This window comes from Phascolarctos cinereus, unplaced genomic scaffold (assembly GCF_003287225.1).
Source record: "Phascolarctos cinereus isolate Bilbo 61053 unplaced genomic scaffold, phaCin_HiC Scaffold_726;HRSCAF=1367, whole genome shotgun sequence".
In the NCBI taxonomy this organism is placed as follows: Eukaryota; Metazoa; Chordata; class Mammalia; order Diprotodontia; family Phascolarctidae; genus Phascolarctos; species Phascolarctos cinereus.
Window position 1 is genome coordinate 409,757,308 of NW_027556098.1, and position 24,960 is coordinate 409,782,267.

At 52.5% G+C, this 24,960-nt stretch overlaps 2 protein-coding genes across 6 annotated transcripts in view; both read right to left on the reverse strand.

The window, feature by feature from the left end:
• Positions 1–514: 514 nt before the first annotated feature.
• EHD2 (EH domain containing 2) lies at positions 515–18,639 on the reverse strand. The gene is given in 8 exon segments (XM_020978404.2): positions 515–3,341; positions 3,343–3,822; positions 8,734–8,898; positions 11,100–11,396; positions 11,398–11,513; positions 13,976–14,073; positions 14,459–14,952; positions 18,467–18,639. Coding segments are annotated over 7 exon segments (1,641 nt in total). The 5' UTR covers positions 14,872–14,952; positions 18,467–18,639; the 3' UTR covers positions 515–3,269.
• A 3,858-nt stretch (positions 18,640–22,497) lies between these two features.
• BICRA (BRD4 interacting chromatin remodeling complex associated protein) overlaps positions 22,498–24,960 on the reverse strand; it is a 69,007-nt gene continuing 66,544 nt past the window's right edge. For all 5 annotated transcript variants that reach the window (XM_020978409.2, XM_020978408.2, XM_020978406.2 and 2 more), the window contains one exon: positions 22,498–24,665. In XM_020978409.2, coding sequence (XP_020834068.1) covers positions 23,563–24,665 — 1,103 coding nt within the window. In that variant the 3' untranslated portion in view covers positions 22,498–23,562. The remainder of the gene's footprint in view (positions 24,666–24,960) is intronic.

Below are 24,960 nucleotides of genomic sequence, written 5' to 3' on the forward strand. Positions count from 1 at the left end.
CCTCCTCCCAGCGAGTGCCTATATCTGCTCTTGGCACCTGGTTTCCATGTGAGTGGCGTGTGTGTGTGTGTGTGTGTGTGTGTGTGTGTGTGTGTGCTCTGACTCAATTCACTACATATTATACACATGCATGTTTTGTGTGAAAAATTAAGTCCTTGGTCAGGTCCTGGCCAGGCTGGGACACATGTGCTCTTCCATACACGGTACACACACATATATGCACACAGCAACTTTGCCCACTTACCCAAAGCTGGGCTGAGGCCAGTTGACCCATGACCCTACTCCCCACCAGGCTCTGTTCCCAGGGCCAGGGAGGGGAAAGGGGCTGGGCTGGGGTGGAGCCAGAGGGTCCCACAGGAGGGTGGAGGGCGGGAAGAGAATGTTAACTTTTCTTTGGAAAATATGTCCCAGCTGGCAGTACGCCCAGGCCTGAGTCATTAGGGCCAGGCGGCCCCTCTGAGTCACCAGCGCCCCTGGCACCCCCTCCCCCACACAGGGAGGGCTTGGCCCGCCACACTGTGAGAAGCATTTTTATTATTGAACCTCACACTCTCCTCTTACATGTCACAGAGACTAGGGAACCCGCCAGGAGGTCTCACAGCCAGAGGGGTGGGCCAGGCAACCATCCTCTCTCCCAGGCTGATCTCAGGGCCACGGCAGCAGGCTGGACAACCACCCCTCTCTCCTTTGCTTGTCTCTGTTCTGAGGCCCAGCAAAGAAACCAAGAAATCGCCCTTCCCTTACCAGAGCGGCCTTGGGCCAGAAATATGGGAGTATACCCCATGGGGGTATACAAACCCCCTACCCCTCATCCACCCAACCCCCCTGGGGGCTAGGCTTCACTTCAGGGGTCAGCCTTGCCACACATACCCCAGCAGCCTAGGTAAGGAACAGAATGTCCACTGGGGATCTCTAAGCGTGGGTGTGTGTGTGTGTGTGTGTGTGTGTGCATGCAGGTATAAGGGTGGGATGTCCCACTTTGGACAATCAGGTATGAGTGGGATTTTGGTGGAAGGAAGGCCTGCATACTCCCCCACTCCCATCTCAGGGTCCCCCAGGAGGGGAGAAGTAGCTGGACCTCGGTCCCTGCCCTTCTAGGTGACACACCAGGTGATTAATCTCTATGGACCCTGGTCCCTGCTCTAGGAGAGGCAGCAGACAAAAAGAGTATTGGACTTCAGGTCAGGAAGGCCTGGATTCAAATCCTGCCTCACACACTTTCTAGCGTTCCAAAACTGGGCACGTCACTTAACTTTCTCAGCCTGTTTTCTCATCTGTAAAACAAAGGGGTTGGATGGGATGACATCTCAGGCCCCTTCCATCTCTCCATCAATGATCCTGTGTTTCTGTAAGAGTCGGGCAGAGTCGGCGAAAGAGGGTAGAAAAATGGCCCCGGTAAAATACAGCCTCCCCACCCCAGAAGTCTGGATATCATAAATATGGACTCATGGACTTGGTGATGGATTCCTCGAGTGCAGCTGATGGGGAAAAGTACACAGCAAAAATAAAGATTCCATATGACAGATATGGGCCAATGAGTTTGTTTGGAGAACTGACTGTTCTTCACATAAATTCTATAAACTGACAAGTCAGATGGTCTAGGAAGACCCAGGTAAAGTATTTAAATACAGAAGGAAAGGAGGCAGATCCCTGGGTCTCTAACTCTCTACAGCCAGACTGGCCAGCTCCTGCTGGGGACGTGACCACACCAACCCCACTCCAACTAGTCCCTGGGCAGTGTCCAGACCAGCCACCTCGGAGGGGCTGGACCAAGGACCAGAACTCTGAAAGAAACTTCATTCTCTTTCATCTCTAAATCACTCTCCCTAGCTTAGCTCTGGGGCAATCACATCTCTCTGTTCTGCCCTTGCCCTTGCCCCTGAAGTCACTGACCTGCGTTGGTCACCTAAGAGGAATAGATGGAGAGGAAGGAAGGTCTAGGACTGATTCTGTCCATCTAGGTCCTCTTTGGAGCCCTCAGTGGTCCCTACACTTTCTCCATGGACTCATGGGGCAGTCAACAAGCTGGGGGCTAGAAGCATTCCTTCTATTGGTCATGTGACCAAGGGATCAGTCACTTGCATCTACTTAATGTGTCCACAATGTCACGTATACTTAAAACCTCTGCCTCATCCCCCTCACCTTGGTCCTTATACTATGTCTGCTGAACAACCAGGTGTGTATGTGTGTGTGTAAGTGTGTTGGGAGGGGAGGTATTTATCTGTGTGTTGGGGATGGAATATGTGGAAGGGAATCTCTCTTTTCCCCCCAACTTCCTTTTAAATCCAAAGACCCGTCACGGCTGAGGATTCGGGTGGAAGTGGAAGAGAGGAGAGGATGTATTTTAGTCCATAGAGCTAAAATACAAGCAGGTCCCTTGGGCCTTTATAAGGGCTGTATGAAGGGACTTCCCCAGGGCAAGGCAGGAGGAAAAGCAAAATAATTCACATTTGGGGTAGCTGTGAGCAAGGTAGAGTCTGTTTGATGAGGGAGAGTGAGGGATATGAAGGGCCAGGAGCAGTGTCCAACTAGTGGGAGGCTGGTTAGGAAGTAGGAGAAAATGGGAGTCTCTGAATGGGACAAAGATTGGGTCTCAGAGTAGGGAAGATTTGGGGGCTCAGAGGGAGAAAAGAGCTTCCAAGGGAGAAACCAGCAGTCATAAGGGGACCAAGATGAGGGAAGAAGGATGGGGAAGCATATTGGGAGTTCAGAGAGAAAAGGGCTGAAGGGGTTTAGGTAGAGAATGGAGGTACAGGTCAGGGGATTAGGCAGAGCTGGAGATTTAGTGGAACAGATAGGGAGGCTATTAGGAGTTAAGAGAGAGATTTTGGAGATGCAAGGAAGGGCAGAGATGTTAACAGATTGGAAGCTTGGAGAAAAATAAAGGGGGATCAGAGTGAGACAGAAATAAGAAGGAAGTTTGGGACATGAGAGAGATAGAAACGGGGCTCAGAATGGGACAGAGTTGGGGGGCTCAGAGAGATGAGAGTTCAGAGTTTGGGGGCTCAGAGGGGGACAGGCCAGTCATGGAGATTCACAGAATACAGAGATGGCTCAGAGAAGGAAACATGATGGGAACTCAAGAGATGGTAAAGTTGGAGATTCAGAGAAGACAGAGATGGGAGCTCAGAAAGGTCCAGACATAGGGACACCAGTCAGGGGTTCAGAGAAGAACATAGCTATGGGGGACACAAGCTAAAAGTGGGCTCTGAGAGGAAGAGCCGGGGAGCAAGTTTGGTGCGGGAGCAACAGAGCCAGAAGCAGGCCCCTCACTCGGCAGAGCCCTTTTGACGGCGTTTGGAGGGCGGCACCAAGTGCCGGGGCAGGTCAGCGGGCAGCCCCATGGCCCTCCAGTTTGGCCTCGATGAGGTGACTGGCCAAGGCGAACTCCTCATCGTCCAGCATGCCGTCGCGGTCCACGTCGCTCAGCTTCCAGATGCGACCCAGGACCGAATTGGGCAGTTTGGTGCCCACCATCCACGTCTTGGCCTTGGAGCCGCTGAGCTTGCCGTCGGCCGGAGCCAGGTTATAGAAGATTTCGTCGTATTTGGATTTGTCCTTGGTCACCACCCACTCTGCTTCATCATCCCCATCTTCCCCCCCTTCGCCCAAGGCCTCTCCGGGACCCAGCTCCACGAAGGGACCCATGTGGGTGCCCTCGAAGGCTCCCCCCTGCACGCCCACCTCAGGGCTCTCCAGCTCTTCCTGGCGCAGCAGGGGCATCAGCTTGGCGATGTCCTGGGTCAGCATTTCATCCAAGGCCTCCAACAGTTTTGGTTTCAGAGAGTGGAACTTGGTGAAATCATGAACCATGAGGAGTTCCTGCCCGGAGAAACCAGGAGGGTCAGAGAGAATCAGGGTCCCATGGGCAAGGGAGGGAGAGGTGGGACAGAGGAAAGACAGAGGAGGCAAGAGGGGGGCACAGCAAAGGCAGAGGAGGGAAGGAAGAAGGGATGAGGAGGCCTAGGGTAAAGCAGGGATGAAGGACAGGGGAGGATTAAGGAAAGATGAACAGCAGAGAGACAGCAGAGGACTGGAAAAGAATGGAGACAGAGCTTACAACATGACCAATGTGAAAATATATTTAATAGGAATGTATATGTAGAGCCTGTATCAGATTGTGCACCATTTTGGAGGGAGGGGGAGAAAAATTTTAAACTCAAAAGCTTATGGCAGTGATTGTTGATAAATCAAAATAAATTAATAAAAAATGGAGGAATGGGGAAGGGCACAGGGAGAAGCAAAAGGAAGGAGGAGAGATTTCACTGGGGAAGAATGGGGGCAGGTGAAGAGGGATCAGGGAAGACTGAGGAAAGATAGGAGAGGGACAGGAGAAGGGGAAGAAGAGACAAAGGAAAGGTGAGGGGGAGGAAGAGGAAGAACAAAGGAGAGCAGAGATTGGTGGAGGAAGCACCTGGCTGGGCCCACCAGACCGTCCCCTGGCCTTGGACCCTGGGCTGTGTCCCTCTCTCCAGACACTGTCCCCTTGGACTCTGGGCCTCAGTGCCTCCCCCCAACGCTTACATCCCTCTCTAATACATACAGAGGCTGGCACCAATCTGAGAAGCTTCCAACCTGGAGGGGGTATCACTGTACCCATCCCACACTGCATCCCACATTCCTATGAAAATTCCCATGGTTGCCTTCCCCGACACCCAGCTCCTCCTCCTCCAAGCTTCCTTCACTGATCTTTAAATGCGAAAGAACGGGGAGGGAAAAGACTGCCAATGGATATTTCCCCAACATAGTTATAATAGAGAGAGCTACAAAGAAGGAAGAGAGTGTCTAAGGTAACGAGAAGTTCTCTAAGTACAAAACCCAAGAAAAGACCCTGGAGTAAAACCAGCAGACTCACATGTCTATTCCACAGATGCCCAAAGTTTAGGTAACAAGCCAGATGACATAGAAGTTCCTTCCCAAGGAAGAAAATTGGACGTCCTGGGGGGACTTGGGGGGAGAGCCCACAACTGAGCCATGGCTCTGTATGGGGGATACCTCATTCCAAAGGAACAGGAAATACAAAAGGTGCCGTATAATTGTGTATTAAGGAAATATAGTCATGTGAGGGGATCCAGGACCCAGAGGACAGGCTGGGGAAACACAAAGGAAAGTATCTGGGTGAAGGTCAGAGGAGGCAGAAATAGCAGTGATTTCATCATTAGAGTGGACTACAGACCACACGGACAGCAAGGGGAAATAGATGAGGAGCCTGGGACATAGATTGTTTCTCCCTCTCTTCCTCCACCAAAAGCAGGATAGCTAAATAACTTATCGAATTGCCTTTAATGACTATTTCAGCTTTCAAAAGGCGGAGGATCCAACAAAGGGAAATTCTGTTCTGGATCCGATTCTCCCTGACAGGGAGGAACTGCTGCAGGAGTGGAAATGAAGGGACCCCTGGGGGGAAGTGACCACTCCCTCCTAGAGTTTGTGATAGAGAAGAGGAAATAGTCTGACATGCTCCCTCAGTTGAGGGGAAAGCGGATTCCAAAGGGTTCAGAGGAAAGATAGGTGAGATCCCATGACCTGAAATGCATCAGGGAAAGACCACCCAAGAGAGATGGGAGATGGCTCAAAGATGGCATTCTGAAGCCACAAAGGGAGAATAAATCCATCAGGGAGGAAACATGGGATTGGTCTGAAATGACCAGTGGGGATGCGCAGGGAAGTTTCCAATTAACTTAGATTTTTGAAAGAAACACAAAGAAAATGGAAGCAAGGCCAAGGAATAGAAGGAAATATAGGGACACAGCGTGATCTGTAAGAATGAGGAACGAGAAAGCTCAGGAGGTGAGAGAAGGGAAGGACGACAGAAAAGGGTCAGGACTGGGGTTTGGAGTTGGTTTGGTTTTGTTATATCGGGAGAAAAAGAAGTGACAGAGGCTTCGCTTGGGTGATGGCAACCAACAACAGAGAAAAAGCAGGGTGACTCCTCTTAACTTTCTCCTATTTCCTCTGCAAAAACAGTGACTTTTTACACTGGAAATGATAGAACCAAAAATGACTAAGAGGGCATTGATACCCAAGATCGTTAATGAGTTAGGAAGAGAGTCCCTCACTGCCCTTGATGAATTCAAATCCCTTGGCCTGGATGAGCGCCTTCCTCAGGTCCCGAAGGACCTGGCATCTGGAATGGCTGAGCCCTTTGGGGACATTTGAAAGACTGCATCTGAAAAAGAAGATGTACTAAAAGACCAGAGAAGAGTGAACCAGTTTTCAGAAAAGGGAAGAGACAAGGCTAATGAGTTTGCTATGGAATCCTGTGAAAATTCTAAAAGAGATCTCTAACGAAATCGTGGATTACCAAAATTCATAAATGGTCAAAGGATACAAATAGGCAGTTTTTGGAGGAAGAAATTAAAGCTATCTATAATCAAAATAAAAAATGCTCTAAATCACTATTGATTAGAGAAAAGCAAATTAAAACAACTCTGAGCTACCACCTCACACCTATCAGATTGGCTGATGTGACAGAAAAGGAAAATGATAAACATTGGAGAAAATGTGGGAAAATTGGAACACTAATGCATTGCTGGTGGAGTTGTGAACTGATCCAACCATTCTGGACAGCAACTTGGAACTATACCTGAAGGGCTATAAAACTGGGCATACCCTTTGATCCAGCAATACCACTTCTAGGTCTGTACCCCAAAGAGATCATACAAATGAGAAAAGGACCCACATGTACAAAAATATTTATAGCAGCTCTTTTTGTGATGGTAAAGAATTAGAAATTGAGGGGACGTCCATCCATTGGGGAATGGCTGAATAAGTTGTGGTATATGAATGTGATGGAATACTACTGTGCGGTGAGAAATGAGCAATGAAGAGCAGGCAGATTTCAGAAAAACCTGGAAAGACTTGTATGGACTGATGCAGAGTGAAGTGAGCAGAACCAGGAGAATATTGTACACAGTAACAACAACATTGTGTGATGATCAACTGTGATAGACTTAGCTCTTCTCAGCAATACAATGATCCAAGACAATTCCAAAAGACTTGTGATGGAAAAAGTTAAGCACATCCAAAAAAAGAACTATGGAAGTCTGAATGCAGATGGAAGCATACTATTTTCACTTTTTTTTTGTTTTTTGTTTTTTCTTTCTCGTGGCTTTCCCCTGATTCTTCTTTCACAACATGACTAATGTGAAATACGTTTAATATGATTGTACATGTATAACCTATATCAGATTGCTTGCTGTCTGGGGAAGGAGGGAAAATTTAGAACTCAAAATCTTAGAAAAGTTAATGTTGAAAACTAAAAATAAACAATTTTTAAAAATAAAATAAAAAATAATTATCATCAAAAAAAATGAACATTGAAAACTATTTTTACATGTAATTGAAAAAATACTATTAAGGAAAAAAAATAAAGAGATGGTGGGTGAATGTCCAAAGAGCGAAGCAGTGATCTCCAAGAAGCAACATGGCTTCATTATGGACAGCTGGACTAATGCTATTTTCTTTTTGACAGGATGACTAAACTAGGAGATGAAGGGAATGCTGTAGCTACAGTTTTTATCTGGATTTTAGCAAAGCTTTTGAGAAAGGATCTCATGCCACTCTTACAGAGAAGATATGGCTTAGAAAATAATATGGATAGTGTAGGAAAGGGCTGACTGGCCAGATTCAAGGAAGTTGTTAATGGTTCCATGTCAATGTATCTGGAGGTTTCCAGTGGAGTGTTCCAGGGATTGGTACTTGACCCTATGACATCTAACATTTTTATCAATGACTTAAAGGGATAGAGGTTGAGCCCATCAACTGTGAAGATGACAGCAAGCTGAAAAGGAGAGCTAATACACTGGCTAACAATCACGATCCAATGGGATCTTGAAGGGCCACAAGAGGACAGGGCTGAATCCGATAAGATGAAAGTCAACAGGGAGATGAGTGTTGTACTTGGATAACAGAAATCAACTTCACAAGCTTAAGACAGGGGAGGCGTGGAAAGACAGTTGTCCTGAAAAGAATCTGGGAGTTTTAGTGGCTCACAAGCTCAGTATAAGCCAGTCACGTGACACGGCAGCCAAGTATGAACACAAGTGAACACAAATCCAGGCGGCAGAGCTTCCGGGAATAGGAAGGTGATGGTCCCCCAGCACTCTGCCCTTCTCAGACCTCACCTGGAGTCCTGGGCACCATGTTTTAAGACAGATATTGACAAGCTGGAAAATGTCAAGGAGTAAGCAACGAATACGACAAAGGGCCACGACGCGGGAGGCTCAGCTGAAGGCACTAAGGGCGTTTCGCCTGAAGACAAGACGACTGGGAGGGATGTCTACAAGGCTTTGAATGGCTGTTGTGCAGGGGAGGGGCGCGGCTTGTTTGGTTTGGCTCCAGAGGGCAGAACCAGAAACAACAGCTTGCAAAGAAGCCAACTGAGTCTCGATATCAGAAAAGGCTTTCTAACAACGTGAGCTGCCCCAGAGGGGCGTGTGCTACCCCTAGAGGAAGGGGTTCTCCCTCTGCGGGGATCTGGATAACGTCCCATCAGGTATGCTATCCTGGGTGTTCCTTTGGTACGTGGGTTGGACTGGATGGCCGTGGAGATCTCGTCTGGCTCTCCCATTTTGTCATTCAGGGATCACCGAGCCACCTCAGCATTCCTCCTCCAGCCAGGGCCCCCAACATCACCCTGCCTCCTCCTGCAAGGAGCTCCCCCAGGTCACTCCTCCTCCTCTGAGAAGTCCTCCTGGACTCCTCCGTCCTCCCTCCCTTTGTCCCACTGACCTGCATCTTCTCACAGTCGGGGAAGTCTCCCGGGGAGATGTGATGCTCCAGCTGGATCTTGGCGAAGATGACAGGCAGGTTAGTAATGAGCTGTTTCTTCTTATTCTCCTTCCCGAACACCGAAGGCATCTCCTTCTTCAGGTAGCTGATGATGTAGGCGTGCACCTGGGAGTAAGCAGGCGGTAGGCTCACCAACCCAGCCCCCGCTCCAGGTGCCAGCCCCGGGAAATCAAAAGAAATCGCTTTTGTAAAGCGCCTGGTAGACAACAGGCGCTTAATGAGTGCCGCTCTCTTCCAGAGACCGCCCTTCGCTGAGGCTGGTCCAGAGCAGAGGGTGGGCCATGGAGCTGGATGGGAAGGGAGCCGCCTCCTTCCCATCTCCAGGAAAAAAGGGGGCAGGGCTTTGCATCTCTGTCTCCATCTCTATAAGATGATAACGACGGCACCAGGTATGCCAAGGTGTAGTACACCTGCGAGCTGGCCGGGGAATCAGGATGACACCGTCTGTGTGACCCAGGCAAATCATTTCACCATTCAGGGCTCGTGGAAACTCTCTAGGACCGTCAATTGCAGAGAACGGACCCACCCCTGAATCGGCAGATGGACTTTCCTCGCCTGGGAGTTCCCCACACCAACAAAGTCATAGGTAGGATCTTAACAATAAGAGCATAGTGACTGGATCTGTGATTTCAATGATAGAAGGAATTCTCAGGTGAGGATACTCCCTCTGCCGATACAAGCACCGTGTTTGGTGAAACTGATGGTCTCAGAGAGTGGTGCCAGCCAGGGCCGCCAGGGCCACCCAGCCACCAGCCAGGGTGTATCACAGGCAGAATTTGCACCCAGATCTTCCGGCTCTTAAGCCAGTTCTCTTCATGACGTCACACTGCTCCTCCCGTAATATATAATAACAATGTCATTATTTATGATCATAAACAAATCTTTTGATAAATATCTTAGCAGGACATCATTGGAACTAACGTAGAATATTCATAGGATGAGAACGCATTAAGATTTACCAAGAACTTTTTTGCTGTTTGGTCCTTTCAATCATGTCTGACTCTTCGTGACCCCATTGGGGGTTTTCTTGGCAGAGATACTGGAGTGGTTTGCCATTTCTTTCTCCAGCTTATTTTACAGATGAAGAAACTGAGGCAAACAGGATGAAGTGACTTGCCCAGGGTCACACAGCTAGTAAGTGTCTGAGGGTAGATTTGAAGTTGGGTCTTCCTGACTCCTGTGCCACCTAGCTGTCCTACAAAGAACTTTACATTATCTTAACTGATCGCTGGATTCAGAGCCAGATGGGACTTTATCCATATCATCTGGTGCAGCACCTTCATTTTACAAGTAGAGAAACTGAGGCTTGTGGAGGGGAAGGGACCAGCCAAAGGTAAAGCTGGGACCTGAACGGACTCCAAATTCAGGCTCCTTCCATCCTTTCTGTCTCAGTCTCTGTCTCAATGCCTCCTCACCTAGATAGGGAGATGAACTTCGCCACTTTCACCTCCTGCCCCCCAGGATGCAGTGAGAATCCTCCCGGGTCCCTCCAGGAGGCAGCCCAGGGCTCCCTCCATATCTCAGGGAGGGAGAGGGTGCCCGCCTGGGTGTGGAGGCCTTCCTGAGGCAGGGGGCCATGGCTGTGGGGAGGACAGCGATGTGGGGAGACAGGATTTGGGGAGCAGTGGGGAGGAGGGGAATGAAATCAAGCAAGCCTTCTCCTGTGATGGGGGAAAGGCGGAGAAATCTGGCAGGGAGTTGATGAGCAGTGGGGGGGGGGTGGAGAGGGGGACTGATGGCTTTCACAGGCAGGAAGGAGGGAAAGGTGCCGGGAAGAGATAAGGGGGGAGGGGGAGTTGGCGCCCGGACTCCGGGGTTTCCGGAGCCGCCTCCTGAGGGGGGGAGATCCAGGTGTCCAGGACGCCTCCAGCTACCAGCCACCTCCACCCTACGAGGCAGAAGCCGAGAGGCACACAGAGGGCAGTCTGACCTAAGCCTACAGCTCTTCTGAACTCAGTCTATGCATCCATCTGGACAGGACTCCGGAGTGGTGGAGGAGGGAGCTCTCCTGCACACTGACGGAACAGGACATCTATTGGCTCCTCTTGCACCCCCTGACTCCCCTTCCCCAGGACTCTCCTCCAGGCAGCCCTCCGGGCTCTCCTCTCTGCACCCCCGGGCTCTCCTCCTCCAGGCAGCCCTCTGGGCTCTCCTCTCTGCACCCCCGACTCGCCTTCCCCAGGACTCTCCTCCAGGCAGCCCTCCAGGCTCTCCTCTCTGCACACCCTGACTCTCCTCCTCCAGGCAGCCCTCCGGGCTCTCCTTTCGGCACCCCCTGACTCCCATAGTGAGGACCCATGGCTCACCCTGACAAGGCGGGCCCGCTTGACCAGGTCATTGAGCCGACGCAGAGCAGCGTGGCGAGGCAGGGCCTGGATGTCCCTGAAAAGGTCCTGCTCCTCCAGCTCGAAAAGGCGCCGGTTGTCAGGCACAAGCAGCGGCTGGGCCCAGAAGCTGCCGATGTAGACCCGCAGGACCTCGGGGGCCCCCACCACGCGGCCCAGTGCCCACATGAGCGCCCCATACACACGCATCAGCTGCTGCGTCTCCACCAGGTCCGCCTTGTTGAGCACCACCCGGATCTTGTCCTCGTGGCCTCGGAGGGGCCCCGATGGCCTCAGAGAACTCATCGGAGATCTCCAGTTTGTGGGCGTCAAACAGGAGAATGATCAGGTCCACGCGCTCAGCAAACCAGCGCAGGACAGCAGGGAAGTCATAGCCTGGGAGGAGACAAGGGTTCGTGGAGCTCTGGCTGCCTCTGCCACCGCCACCTTTGGGGAGCCTGCTTGGATTGGGGGACCATGTATAGCCTCTTCCTCTAGGTAGCCCTCCTGGATTGGAGAAGCATCTCTAGCCCTGACCTCCCAGGCTGACCCTAGAAGGCCTAGAGAGATTGTGGGAATATCCACTGTCCTCCTGTCTTAGCACCTCCTGTCCCCTCCCCTCAGGAGCCCGTCAGAGCTTTAAAGCAGGAACGTCCATTGTTTGCTCTGTGGCTGTTAATGTTTCCTTCTGCAGGGAGAGTTTGGAAGGTTTCATCAGAACCCTCCCCCCCCCCTTCTCTGTTCTCATTCTCAATACACAATCCCCGGACACAGAAGCCCAGAGGAGGGAGACCAGGGTCCTGAAGGCAGACTTCAGGAGGGCCTCTCCTAGTGCACAAAAAATGCCTGGATGGGTCCTGCCCATTGGTGCCCAGCCCAGCTTGCCCCCTGCTCTAGGGGGGGCCTCCCCCGACTCCTTCTCAGGCCTAGGGTGTGAGTACTAGAGGTGGCAGTATCTGGAAGCCATTGTTCTGGGGAGGAGGAAGGGATCAAGTCATCAAGGATCCACCCCCACTTTTCCCCAGCCCTTCCTTCTCCCCCCAACACCTCCCTAGCACAATAACACACAGAGTCCTGGAAAATGTGTCTCAGAGGGAGGAAGGGAAGGTATGAGGGGAACACTGAGGACTGAGTCAGGCCATACCACTGACTGCCCAAGGAATGAGGGAGACCGAGACTGCTGGGCAGACACACCGAGTCAGACACACACACACCCAGGGACACCAGACCCACCCAGACAGACACACACAGGCAGCCCTGGTGGCCCCTGCCCCTTTTCTGATCCTCTTATCTTCCCTCCTCTCAAGGCCCACCTGATCCCAAGCCCTGGTGGATGTTAAGGGGAGGATACAGCAGGAATTCCTTCACTCCTCACCCCCACCTGGCAAGCTCTTCCCAATCTCTTCTCCAGATGCCTCCAGCCTCTGCCTCCCTCCCTCTTGGGACAGCCCAGGCTCAGGGCCAGGGACACATTAACCCTCCCTTGCCCTCAGCACCCCCCTCCCATCTTTAGGCCAACAGCCAGAAAATATATGTCCCTGCTCTGTTCCCTCTGCCCCAGACACCTATGCTCCCCCTTCTCCCTCTAGCCAGCCCCTGCCAGGCCCAAGATCTCAGAACACACAGAGGAGCAGGGACAGGGGAACCCGGGTATCTAGACCACCCTGCTATCCCACGGTGGTGGGTCTCCCCATCCTGCTTCTTCCCAAAGTTCAGATTCAGTCTGATAAGGTCTGATAGAGACCTAAGGAGAACATGGTGATAGGGAGACCTGATGAAGAAATCAGAGCACTGGGGAGACCCGGCTGCCTGGGGTGAAGGAAAGAGGGGCTGGCCCACGGATGTTCCCACATTCCAGCCCCGCCTGTCCTGGCTCAGCCCTGGCCTGCCTCCTCTTATGGTCTGAGAGGCCTTTGCAGGAATTCACCCCCCCCCAGCTGTTTATAAATTCCACCAAGGGCCTGGCCCCCACCCAGGACCCAAGTCTGTCCCGCCCAGCCAAAGGAGAGGGGAGCCCCACCCCCCACATCTGGGCCCCAGAGGGAACCAACCTCACCTCCCCCCATTCCCGCCCCAACCTCCCACCAGCCTCTGCTCTGCTCTAGTTCCTCCCTCTCTCCCTCCCTCCCTCTCTCTCTCTGTCTCTCTCTCTTCATCTCTCTCTTCTCTCTCTCTCTCTCTCTCTCATTTTCCCTCTGTCTCTCTCAGCTCTCCCTCAGCCTCTTCCAGTCTTTGCATAGCTCTCTGTCGCTGTGTCTGTCTCTCACTCTTTTCTCTCTCTGGGTTGTTCCTTGGTCTCTTTCTGTCTCTGTTCTAATGTCATTCTCTCTGTTGCCTTCTCCCTTCTTTCTGTCTCTATCTCTCCCTCTTCTATGTCTCTGTCTGTCCTTGTGTCTCCACCCCCCACTGGCTCTCTTTCTTGCCTTCTCTGCCTAGGCCTGGACACGTTAGCTAGGCCCTGACTCCTCACACGTGTTCAGTTCCACCTCCCCCCCCCCCCCCCCCCCGCCCCAGCATCAACATGCCCCAACAAGGTATCCCATCCTCCCCTGCGCTGCTCCCAGTTCCTGCCTGCCTGCCTGCCCTCCTCCAACTCACTCTGCCCTAAGCCACTAGGAGACCAGTCCTAGACTCCCAATGTGTCCCAGGGCAACAGCGACTCCCTGAGAACCTGGGGGTCTGGGCTCTTAGCATGGCCCCACTTGAAAGAACTCCAGGTGTCCAGGGCTCAGCCCTCCCTACAGGGGCTACATCAGCATCTGGGACTGGGTCCTTCCCCTCTCCCCAGACCCAGGTCTCTGGGCTCCCAGCTCTGCCCTCATCAGCCTGTTTCACCCCACCCCCATGCCGGGTCTTACCTCGGCTCACCCTCTGCTTTGCCCCAGAAAGGATGCCCGGGGTGTCAATGATGCTAATGCTCTCCAGGACTTGGTTGGGGAGGTGAGCACACATGAACCTGGGGAGAACAGCGGCCAGTCTAGGGTCAGGGCGAGGGAGTCAGGCAGAGAAAAGGAAGGATCTCCCTCCATGGAGGGAGAATCAGTGGGATAGGGCAGAACTGAAAGGGAGAAGAAAGGAAGTCAGAGAGAGAAGGGGGAAATGTGGAGGGGAATGGGAAGGAGTGAAAGCAGAGAAAGGACAGAATCAGGAAGGAGGGGGAAAGAATTTGGGAGGAGGAAGGGACAAGTGGGGAGAGGATCTGTGAGAGAAACTGAGTAAGGCTGGGGAGAACTTGTAGGCAGAGGAGAGGATGAGGGAAGTCTTGGGGGGAAAAGCAGGAAAAGAAACAATATGGGGGAGAAGTGGGGTGAGGATGGGGGCAGGGAGAAAAGGGGGGGCACCTGTTGAGGAAGGTATTCCCGAAGGGATTGAGTTTGCGGAAGGGCTTGTCCGGGTCAACGACGAGGGCATTGCCAGGCACGGTGCCCTCAGTCTCACCGTGCATGACGGCCACGAAGCAGTCAGTAGTAGGCTCAGGCCCCACTCGAGAGCCTGGCACTTCCTGCTCCAGCAGGTACTGAATGAAGCTGGTCTTTCCTGTGCTGTATTGGCCTGCCACAAGTACCATGGGCTTGCCCTCGAAATCGGCATCCTCCAGGGCCGGCGAGTGGAAGGACCCGAAGCGGTAATGTTCTTCCAGTGGCAACAGCTTGGCTCGATACAGCTCCTTGAGTGCGGTGGTCACCGTGCGGATGGCCTCGGCCCGTTGGCCCCGGGCCGCCCCGCCTCCCCCGCGCTTCAGCCAGCTAAACATGGTGTGAGCTCCCGCTGGAGGGACGACGTTTGGAACCACAAATCCAAGGGTAGGCCCACAAATGGACGGATGGAGGACTGCCTGAAGGAAGATGGAATCAGAAGGATGAATGCATTTATTTACAGGCTGCTTGGTGGTGCGGTGGACGGAACCCTCACCTTGGAACCAGGCTACACCTGGCTTCATATACTGCCTCACGCTTCCTAGCTGTGGGATCCGAGCAAATCCCTCACCCTCTCCAAAATGGTGCTCCCTCCACACCTACCTCCCAGGTCTGTTGTTAGGATCAAATGAGATAATATTTGTAAAGTGATTGCAAACTTTAAAGTGCCATATAAATGCTATTATTATTATGCATTATTATAATAAACTGATAAGTAGAAGAGTCCCTGATTTAACGAATAGAAGATGCCGGTTCCTCCACTCTGAATCAAAAAGTTAAGAGGATTTTGGTCTGCATTAAAAAGAACAGAGCACCCAGAAGCAGGAGGGAGGGGATGGAGCCCATGTTCTCTGCCTTGGCCAGATCACATCAGAAGCAGTGTGGGTGCCCCAGCTGAGCTGAAGGGCAGCCAGGACAGGGTAGTGAGAATGGCAAAGGGCCTGCAGCTCATGCATCCAGAAGAGCTTGGACTGGTCAGAAGAGGAGACTTAGGGGAAACATGTCTTGGACGGTCTTGTGGCTGAGGGCCCAAGTTTATTCTTCTTGGCTCCAAATGGCAAAGCTCTGGGTGGAAGCTCTGGAGAGGCCGATTCAGGCTGGATATCAGGAAAAAACCCGATAGTGATTAGAGCTGAGAGAACACACGGCCCCAGGGAAGTGGAAGTTCAGTGGGACTAAGGCTAAAATCATTTAACTTCTCCGAATGTCATCAGTTTGCTCATTAGAAAAGTGGGGATAATATAATACTATTGGCACTGCTTGCCTCACATGGTTTTCATGAACCAAGTGCCCTGCAAACCCTAAAGCACTAGCTAGGTTTGCATTATTGTCAATAAAGTTATGGTTATTACTGCTGTTATCTCGTTAAATTTTTGGATGGGGTACAGGAAGAAATGATTTGAGGACGTCACTGTCCTGCTAACTACTCTTTGGTACTAACTGTTCTTCACTCCCTTGACTGGGTGGGTAAAATGCCTACCTTTTGTAACTGAATAAGAATCTGTAGAATGGGTCATTGTTAGGTTTTTCTTTTTGCAAAGGGGTTTTTCATTCATGTGTAGTCTGGACTCACTGGGCTCTAAGGACCCTCACAGTTCTGAGAAGCTGAAAAATCTGTGACTAGAGAAGTAGGTGAGAGTCAGGGGAAAAGTGGATGGAGGGATGCCTGGATGAGTGAGGGAGTGAAGGGCTTCCTGGGACAGGATGGAGAGAGAGAGAGAGAGAGAGAGAGAGAGAGAGAGAGAGAGAGAGAGAGAGAGAGAGAGAGAGAGAGAGAGAGAGAGCGCCAGAGACAGAAAGACAGAGAGAGACAGAGACAGAGACAGAGACAGAGAGACAGAGGATGGATAGGAGGCTGCCTGGAGGGAAGGGATAGGAAGGATATGGATGGATGGGTGGATGGATGAATAGACGGATGGCCAAAGTAAGAGGAGAGGGCCAAGGAGAAGATGTGGACTGGAGGAAGAGAAGGGGTACAGGAAACAGATAGCAGGAGGGCTACCTGGAGGAGAAGTGGGTCAGGAAGAGAGCTGATGAAAGGCAGAGCTACAGTCAGCATAGAGTGAGGAGGCTTTTGCCTCAGTCAGTCACCAAGTAGTTATTAAGCAACTACCAAGTTCCAGATACTGTGCTAAGTGCAGGGCATTCAAAGAAAGGCAAACAGCAGTCCTTTCTCTCAAGTTTACAGTCTAATGGGAGGAGATGTCATACTTCCTGTAAGGGTTCTGCTTCCTATTATTCCCACCAAGGTGATGGGCCCCTGCTCAGACCATCACCCACCAGACTCCTCTTCTTGGACCCGTTTGCACTCCTGACTCCTTTTGTGGGGAGAGGAATAGGTTGCCCTCTCCTGATGTTACTGCATCTCCCACTGAGCTGTCCTCTGGAGTTCCACAGCACCCCAGCCCGTCCTTTGTTTTTGCCCCAGATGCAATAATTCCTCTGATGGAGGGCCACTGGGACAGGGAAGGGTACAGACAAGTTCTTCGCTGATTAGAGTCAGTCAGAGGAGTTCGGAGGCGGATCGGACCTGAGATTTCATGGTGGAAGGAGCCATCAGGCAAAGCAAGGCCTTCATCCAATGCAGAATGTAGCATCTTTGCCTGCTTCTCCCCCAGGCCTCCCTTCTTGCCACCAGGCTCTGCCCTTCTCCCTCTTCTCCTCTGCATTTCCCACAGACCCTCTCCTCATTTCACCTGCTTCTCTCTTCCCCCTTCTCTCCCAGATTTTTTTCCTTCTGTCAGACTGTTGCCCTACTTGTCCCCCAATTTTCCCTTCCCTCTCCCCTCCTCACTGGGCTTCTGCTTTCTTATTTGTTCAATGAAAGTGCAGGGGGTGGATCTTATTCTGAGGTCTAGTCCGGTTCCAAATCCTATAAGAGGTTGCACTGGGGCTATCCAGAGAAGCAAATGGGGCTAGGAGAGGATAGAAGGGACATAAGAGAGCCAGAGGATATTGTGAAAGAGAGAAGAAATAAGGGCAGAAGGCTATTTGAAGAAGGGAAGGGTACAGAGAAGGCGGTAAGTTGTACTGCAAAGATTCTCCTCTGACTAGACTCACTCAGAGCAATCGGGATGGGGATTGGACCAGGGGCAACCAGGCAAGGCAGAGAGGTGGAAGCTGATGGGGGAAGGGGGATTACCTGAGGAGTAGGGGGAGGGGGACAGAAGAAAGGAGAAAGCGCTGACGGGCTGCCTGGGCAAGGAGGGGAAACCAGGGAGAGAACTGACGATGGATAAACAGAAGGCAACTTCGCGGAGTGGACCTATGATGGAAGAGAGGGCCCTAAGGCCAGCCCGGAGGAGGAGAGAGAGAGCCAGACAGAGAGGGGACCCGGGAGCTGGAAGAGATCTCCGTGCCCATCTGGTCCAACCTCTCGTTTAACAGGGAGTAAAGTCAATGTCAGAAGTAAGATTTAAATCAGGTCCTCTGACTCCGGAGTTCGGGCTCTTTCCACAGGTGTGGGGTTAGCGAGAAGAATGGGCCTAGAAGGAGGAAGAAGGAGGAGGAGGAGAAGATGGTGAAGGGGCTGCTTGGAGTCCTGAGGACTTGGATTCAAATCCTGTGTCAGTCAGTCCCTAGCTGCCTTAACTTCATCAAATGACTTAACTGTGCCCCAGTTCGGTCATCTGTAAAGGGTGAGGGTTGAGCCCGGGCGCTACGAAGGTCCCCCCTCCCGCTCTACCTGTGCGATCCTATGAAGATGGGGGCTTGGAGCAGGGTGAGTGCCCGGCGGGGGCGTGTGGGGAGCCTGGGGGTGGGCAAGGAGGATTCTGGGCGCCTAGAGGGGCTGAAGGCACTGGAAGGGACCAGAAGGGATGGGGAAAGTGGAGGGAAGGTGGCATTGGAGGAAAGGGGAGGGTGAGAAAGGCTGGGAGGAAAGCGGGGAGATTGAGGGGTGGGGGAGATGGAGAGGGCGGAGGAGGTACCCACCAAGCCGGGCGTCGCAGGCGGGAAGACGCAAGGACCTGTCCTGTCCTGTCTGTCCTGCCCTGTCCTGTCTTGTCCTACGGGGGTCCCCGCTGGACTAGGCTGGGCAGGGGGGCACTGGGCGCGGCTGCCGCTCGCTGTCCTGTCTCCGTCTGAGCCGGGGCGGGCGGGGCGGAGGGAAGGAGAGAGGGAGGGAGGGGCTGGGAGGGTCACCGCACCCTCCCCTCCCCTGTGCCGTCCTCCCCTCCCCAGCGGGCCCCCACCCCGGCCTCTGCCGCCCCCTGGTGGGCGGCTGAGCCTCTTTCCCGACTTTGCTACTTCGCGTCTGTCCCTGTTTCTGTCCCCTTCCCTCCCTCCCTTCCTCGCGTCTCCCGTTGTCTTTCTCTTTAGCACCGGTCTTTTGCGGCAGTATCGGGGAGGAAGAGGGAGCACCGGAGAGACCTGGGTGTGAAGCCCACCTCCCACGCAGACCCGCTGTGTGACCCCTCCGCAAGTCCGATGATTTCTCTGAGCCTTAGTTGGCTCATCTGTAAAGTGGAGCTAGCTAGAGATAACAGCTTGGCACAGTGACTTGAGATCAAGCCTCGCGGTCAGGAACACTGAAGTTCCAATCCTTTTTCTGACACATGCACTGTCTAGGTGGCCTGGGACAAGTCCCTTGACCTCTGATTTGGGAAGAAAGGAAGGAAGGATGGATGAATTCAGAATTTATATGTGTCAGGCACTCTGCTAAGCTCTGGGGATGCAAATAGCAAAAAAAAAAAAGTGGTAGAGGGAGTTTCTTCACTGGGAGCTCCCTGTGCCAATTAAACCTTAGGTCTGGTTCAAAAAAAGTGAGGAAGTCACCATAATCAGTATCTGTTACTATGTGAAAATAAGGACCCAAAGCAAACTGAGACGATTCATGCAGGGATTCTATATGTTAAACTACCCCTCACTTCTAGGATTAAAGGGAGATCAAATTGGTTATGCCCAGCTGCAAGGGTAAGAGGCTCTTATCTCACATTTATATTTATTCTGCAAACAGTAATATAATTCTCTCTCTCTCTTTTACTCTCCCTTTTCTCTATTTTCTATTTCTCTCCCTCATTGCCCTCTCTGTATATGTACATATATATGCATATACATACGTATATGTATGTATGTATACCTCTGCTCCACCATCCCTATGTATTTTGCAAGGCTAGATAAGGAGCAAGTAGATTGTACACATACACACACACAAATATCTCTAACTCTATGTGGGTATAGATATATAGCTATAGATAGACACAGAGTGCTTTTGATAGCATTTTTATTACTCACATACTCAAAGTGCTTTGTAAACATCAAAGTAGTGCTCTGCTTGGATGAACCCAGGGCCGCATTATCACATGGACTTCTCAAAGACTTGGGCTTTCCCTCTTGTCGTGGGGTCCCACAGAGCTCCATCCGTGCTGACTTTCTTTGCCGACATCCTCATGAGGGGGAGCCCTCTCTGGCTCTCCAGGTGAAGTTCACAACTCCACCAAGGCCTTCTCATCCTGTGCAGTTCTGGTCACTTCTGGGTCACCATTCTCCTAGAGACCCTCCTCAGGGGACGCCCTCTCCCCCCCCACACCTCCCAGGGCCAGAGTCTCACCTCTAGGTCTTTTTACTTCCGCCACTAGTGGATATAGAGCCGGCTTGGACCCAGACTGGCTGTGTCTTAAGAGACTCCAACTGAAATTACAGGGAAAGCAGCACTGCCTCTCACCCGGGAATGCAATTCCAGGTCCAGCCCCATTCCTATCATTCTACCATGACTAGTCCCAGATAGGAGTTTCAGCCCAGGTAAAGCACCAGAGTCAGTCATGGAGATCTGGGTTTAAATCCTGCTTTATCCATTATCTGTAGAAGTCATTTAACAAGGCCTTAGTTTCCTCAACTGTAAAACCCAAGGGGTTTGACTCAGTGGCTCCCAAGGTCACCTCCAACTTCAAAACATAACTCTGTGAGTCCTACAACCCCACTACTGATGTTTCAGGGCCAAAGCTCTAAGAGCTAAATGGTCCTTAGATGTCATCTGGCCCAACCCCTTCATCTTACAGATGAAGAAACTGAGGCCCATAGTGCTTAAACGACTTGACAAGTCATTTAAGGTCAAACAGATGATAAGTGGTGCCGCTCAGATTTGAACCCCGATCAGCCACATGGCTGTTCCACAACCATCCAAGCTCCCCAAAGGGACCAGGAGCTGCCTGCATATATATGTGTGGGGAAGGGCCTCGGAGTATGAATGCTCAGTGATCTATCCTTTTTAAGATCATCTTCAGGGAAAGCCAAGCAGGACCAGTGGAACCCAGGGATGATCCCCCCCCCTTCCCCGGGCCACTCTCCCCAAAACAAAACCCAACAGAATTTCCTAACTGTTCTGCACCCATACTATGGCCTGAAATCCCTCAGCATGGGTAGCAGGGAACCTTTCATTTCACCATTAATAACAATAGGCACTTTGTGTTGTGATAATTTTACAGACATTATTGCCTTTAAAACTTATAACCACCCAGGGAGGTAGGTTCTACAGTTATTACCCCCATTTTACAGATGAGAACTCTGAAATCCCCAGAGGCTGGCTACCCTCATCCCAAATCTCAGTGAACTGATCGTCTTCCTAAAGGCTCCCACACTTTTGTTTTCACCTTCCCCTGCCCTGGCCCTTCTTTTCACCACCGGTAACTCTTTCAAAAACCCAAGCTGATTGGGGCACTTCCTAAGCACTCTCTTTGGTCTCTTCTAAGGTAGCTCCTGGTTTCTTCTTAATTGGGATGGCATCTGTTGGCTTCAGTATTATATCCCACAGTGCTTCCCACCAGCCTCCCCATTAGAATTTTTGGATGCAGAATCCTACCTAGCCTTTCTCTGAATCCCTTGCTATCATGGTCTTGGGATTGGAAGGGCCCTTAATGGCCAAACCTCATTTTATATGAGAACACTGAGGTCCAAAGATACTTTCCCGGGGCCACAGCGTCTGAGAGGGTCATCTGTCCACTCCATCCACGCTCCCAAAATCGAGAGCCTGGATTGCCCTTCTTTCTCTGTCTCTAATTCCAAGATCATACGGTCATTTCCCTGTCAAAGGTTCCCCTCCATTTCCTCTATCCCCCCCAATCCCACTTTTGGAGACTGTTTTCCTGTCTTGGCCAGGCTAGCAGCACCAGGCCCACCTACTGACCAGCATGGGGGCTTTGACCTGACCTGTTTGGGGCACTCAGACCCTCCTGAGGCAGTCTGGTGGCCCCCAAACTCCTGGTTGGTGCTCTGTGGGTGCCAGACTCAGTGAGGACGCCTGATTGGCTGTCAGAAGTGTAGCCCCCAAACTCTGGGTCAGCAGCCTCTCAGCCTCCCCCAGAAGCAGGAGTCACGGGCCCACACCATCACACCCTGAAGTTCTGCTGCTGCAAAGCACTCCCCCTAATGACCAGAATCAAGCATCCTCAGTGTCATCTTCTCCATCATTTTTGTTCTTCAAAAGGTAATTTAGAGCAGTTAAGAATAGGTAAGTGGTTTGTTTTTGGCAGAGAGCGCCAACTTCAGCTTCCAGGGGAGCTGGATGTAAGCTTAGGATATTCTCTCCCCTCTTTCTCCCCGCCCCCCCCAAATCTCTCTTTCTCTCCTCAGGAAAGGAAGGGATGGCTAGCATACACTGCGTACGTTTTCTGCCCAGCTCAAGTGTCTGCAGCTTTTGCTTAATTGCTGTGTGACTCTGGGCAAGTCATTTTAGCCTAAGTGGTTTCCTTCCCTGTCAAGCAGAGGTAAGAGATCAGGGCTTTTCTGTTCAGTAGGGGTGCTCCGAATGCTATGGAAATGTCAGCCATGATAATTTCCTGGTCTTTCTCTGTATTTCCTCATGTTTCCATCTCTCCTGGTCTCTGTCAGCCTATCAGTCACTACCCTTCTTCTTTAGAGAAGCAAAGGAGAAGCCTCTCTCTCAGACCTTCACCCCGTTCCCCCAATCCCTAACCCCAACGTGGAAAGACCAGAAAGAAGGGAGTGGAGACAGGGCAGGGCACAGATTCCGGTTTAAAAAGAGGACTGGCTTTAATTTACAGGGGAATACTAAATGTACAGGATTCCTTAAAAAATCGTTATACACAATAAATACAGTACAAAATATTTTACAGTACTAGTTTGTCTCCGAGATCTCAAAGCCCGGCAGTGGGGTGGGAGGAAGGGCAGGGCTGAAAGGGTGGGAAGATAGAGTGGTCTGCTTCGGCTTTGGGAGACTCTCTGATTTGGGGAGGGTGGGGGAGCAGCGCGCACACACACACACGCAAACACACGCACACGCACACGCATGGACACACACACACGGAGCTCCTCTGAGGGCTAGAAAAGACAGCCCCCTTCAAGAAGAGACACAGTGGGAGGCACGGTGGTGCAAGTAATCTGGCAAGCTGGGGGATGGTTCTACTCCAATGCTACTCCTGACGTGCTGTTGTGTGACCTTGGACAAGTCCCTTCCCTTGGATGGGGCCTCCATTGCCCAAGGGCACTGAAGAAGACGGCTCCTAAGGTCCCTCCCAGCTCTAAGTCCCCTCATGTTTGTGAAGCACTTAGTACAACGCCTGGTACGTAGCAGGCTCTTGATAAATCCTTTTTCCTCTCTCTGGACTCCATGGTCCCTAAGGTCCCTCTCCCAACTCTGAAACAGTCCCTGCTCTCTCTCTCTCTCTCTCTCTCTCTCTCTCTCTCTCTCGCACACAGACACACGGACGTACACACAGTGGCAGTAATCGGCGTCCCCTCCTTCCCCCTCCCCTGGAGCTGGAGCAGAGCCTAAGGACCCACTAAGATCACAGGCTGTGGGTGCTGGGGGGCCCCCAAGGGCCTCCCCAAGACCCAGGGACCTTGCTTGCTTGCTCCACGGCCCCCCCCACCTCCTTTCTTAGTGTTCTGGGGCTGGAGCCAGGTTGGAGGTCAGGGTATTGATAAATCCAATAACTTAGGAAAGAAACAGCAAGTTATTTGTGGGGGAAGGCAGAGGGGGGGCCCTGGCCTGATCCTCCCTGGGCGTACGTTCTCAGGGCTGTCTGCAGGGACCGCGGAGGGAAGGGGGGGCAGGGGGAGATGCTCTGCTGTTATCTATTCAACGTCCTGGCACCCAGGCCCCCGTTGTGGCTGGGGCCCAGGTAGCTGTCGGGCCGGTGCGGGGGCGGGGAGGCGGCCAGGTTGGGGTGCGAGGGGCCGCCCGCAGTCCGGCCCGAGGGCTGAGGGGCCGCCTGCTGGAGGTTGAGGATACTGTCAATGGCACTCTGCAGGTGCTCCGTCAGGGAGTCGTCCTGGGGGCTGTCACTGGAGAAGCTAGCGTTGTCCATGTCCGGGGACTCCGATTTGCGCCTCTTGGCCGGTGGCAAGGGAGGCGCCTCCCAGGCGGGCCCAGCTCCGGCCCCAGTCCCAGCGGTCACCACCTCTGGAGGGGCCGCCTTCATCACCCGCTGGTACAACTCGTCTTCCACCTCGGCCAGCTCCCGGATGAGGCCACTGGTGGTGTCGTCCGATTTTATGAGGGGGGCCGGGGCCGGGCTACCCCCCGCGGCTGCCCGGGGGGCCCCGGCCCGGCAGCTGCTGAAGGCATCCACGTTCTCCCGGTATGTCTTGCGGAGGGGCAGTCTGGGGCACAGAGAAGTGGGTGGTGCTGGCTTCCGATCCGTGGGTGCAGGGGGGTGCTCCACTGTCCCATTCATCTGGCCCGAAGAAGCCAGGGCTGGGGCCGGGGCCTGAGGCGGCAGCGGGGCCAGGGGCTCGGTCCCCTTGGGTCCTGGAGAGGGGTGGTGGACGGGGTCCAAGGCTGTGTTGTGGACCACCTTGCTGAGTCCGGCCTCCTGCTTTATTTTCAGCTTGAGGCCAATTCGACTCCGAGCCTCGTAGGTTTTGATAGGCGGGCGGCTCCGGGACGGCAGGGGCGTATCCTCATCCGCATCCAGTGAAGATGCCGCAGAGGAGGAAGAGGAGGAGGACGAGGAGGAGGAAGCCCGGGCCCAGGTCACGGAGGGAGAGCCACCTGCCCCACCATGCCGAATCACCAGCTTGGTGGGTGGATGCGGGGGCAGCTGGGTCGGGGCCCCCGAGGAGGAAGAAGAGAGTGGGGGGTGGGCTGGGGTGCAGGAGAGCCAGTGGGCACTATGGCTCTCTGATCCCAAGACAGGAAGGCCATGAGGCCTGGAGGAAGACACATACTCATCTGCAAGAGGTAAGGAGAGAAAAATGGGCATTACTAGGGGGCAGGTCTGCTTTCCAACCCCACCTCCCTCTGAGATTCAGGGCAGCACAGGAATATAGCACTGGGCCTTTTTCTTTTTCTTGTTTGGGTTTTTTTGGGGGGGCTAGGCAATGGGGTTAAGTGACTTGCCCAGGGTCACACAGCTAGTAAGTGTTATGTGTCTGAGGCCCGATTTGAATTCAGGTCCTCCTGACTCCAGGGCCAGTGTTCTATCCACTGTGCCACCTAGCTGCCCCTTAACTGGGCCTTTTCCAAA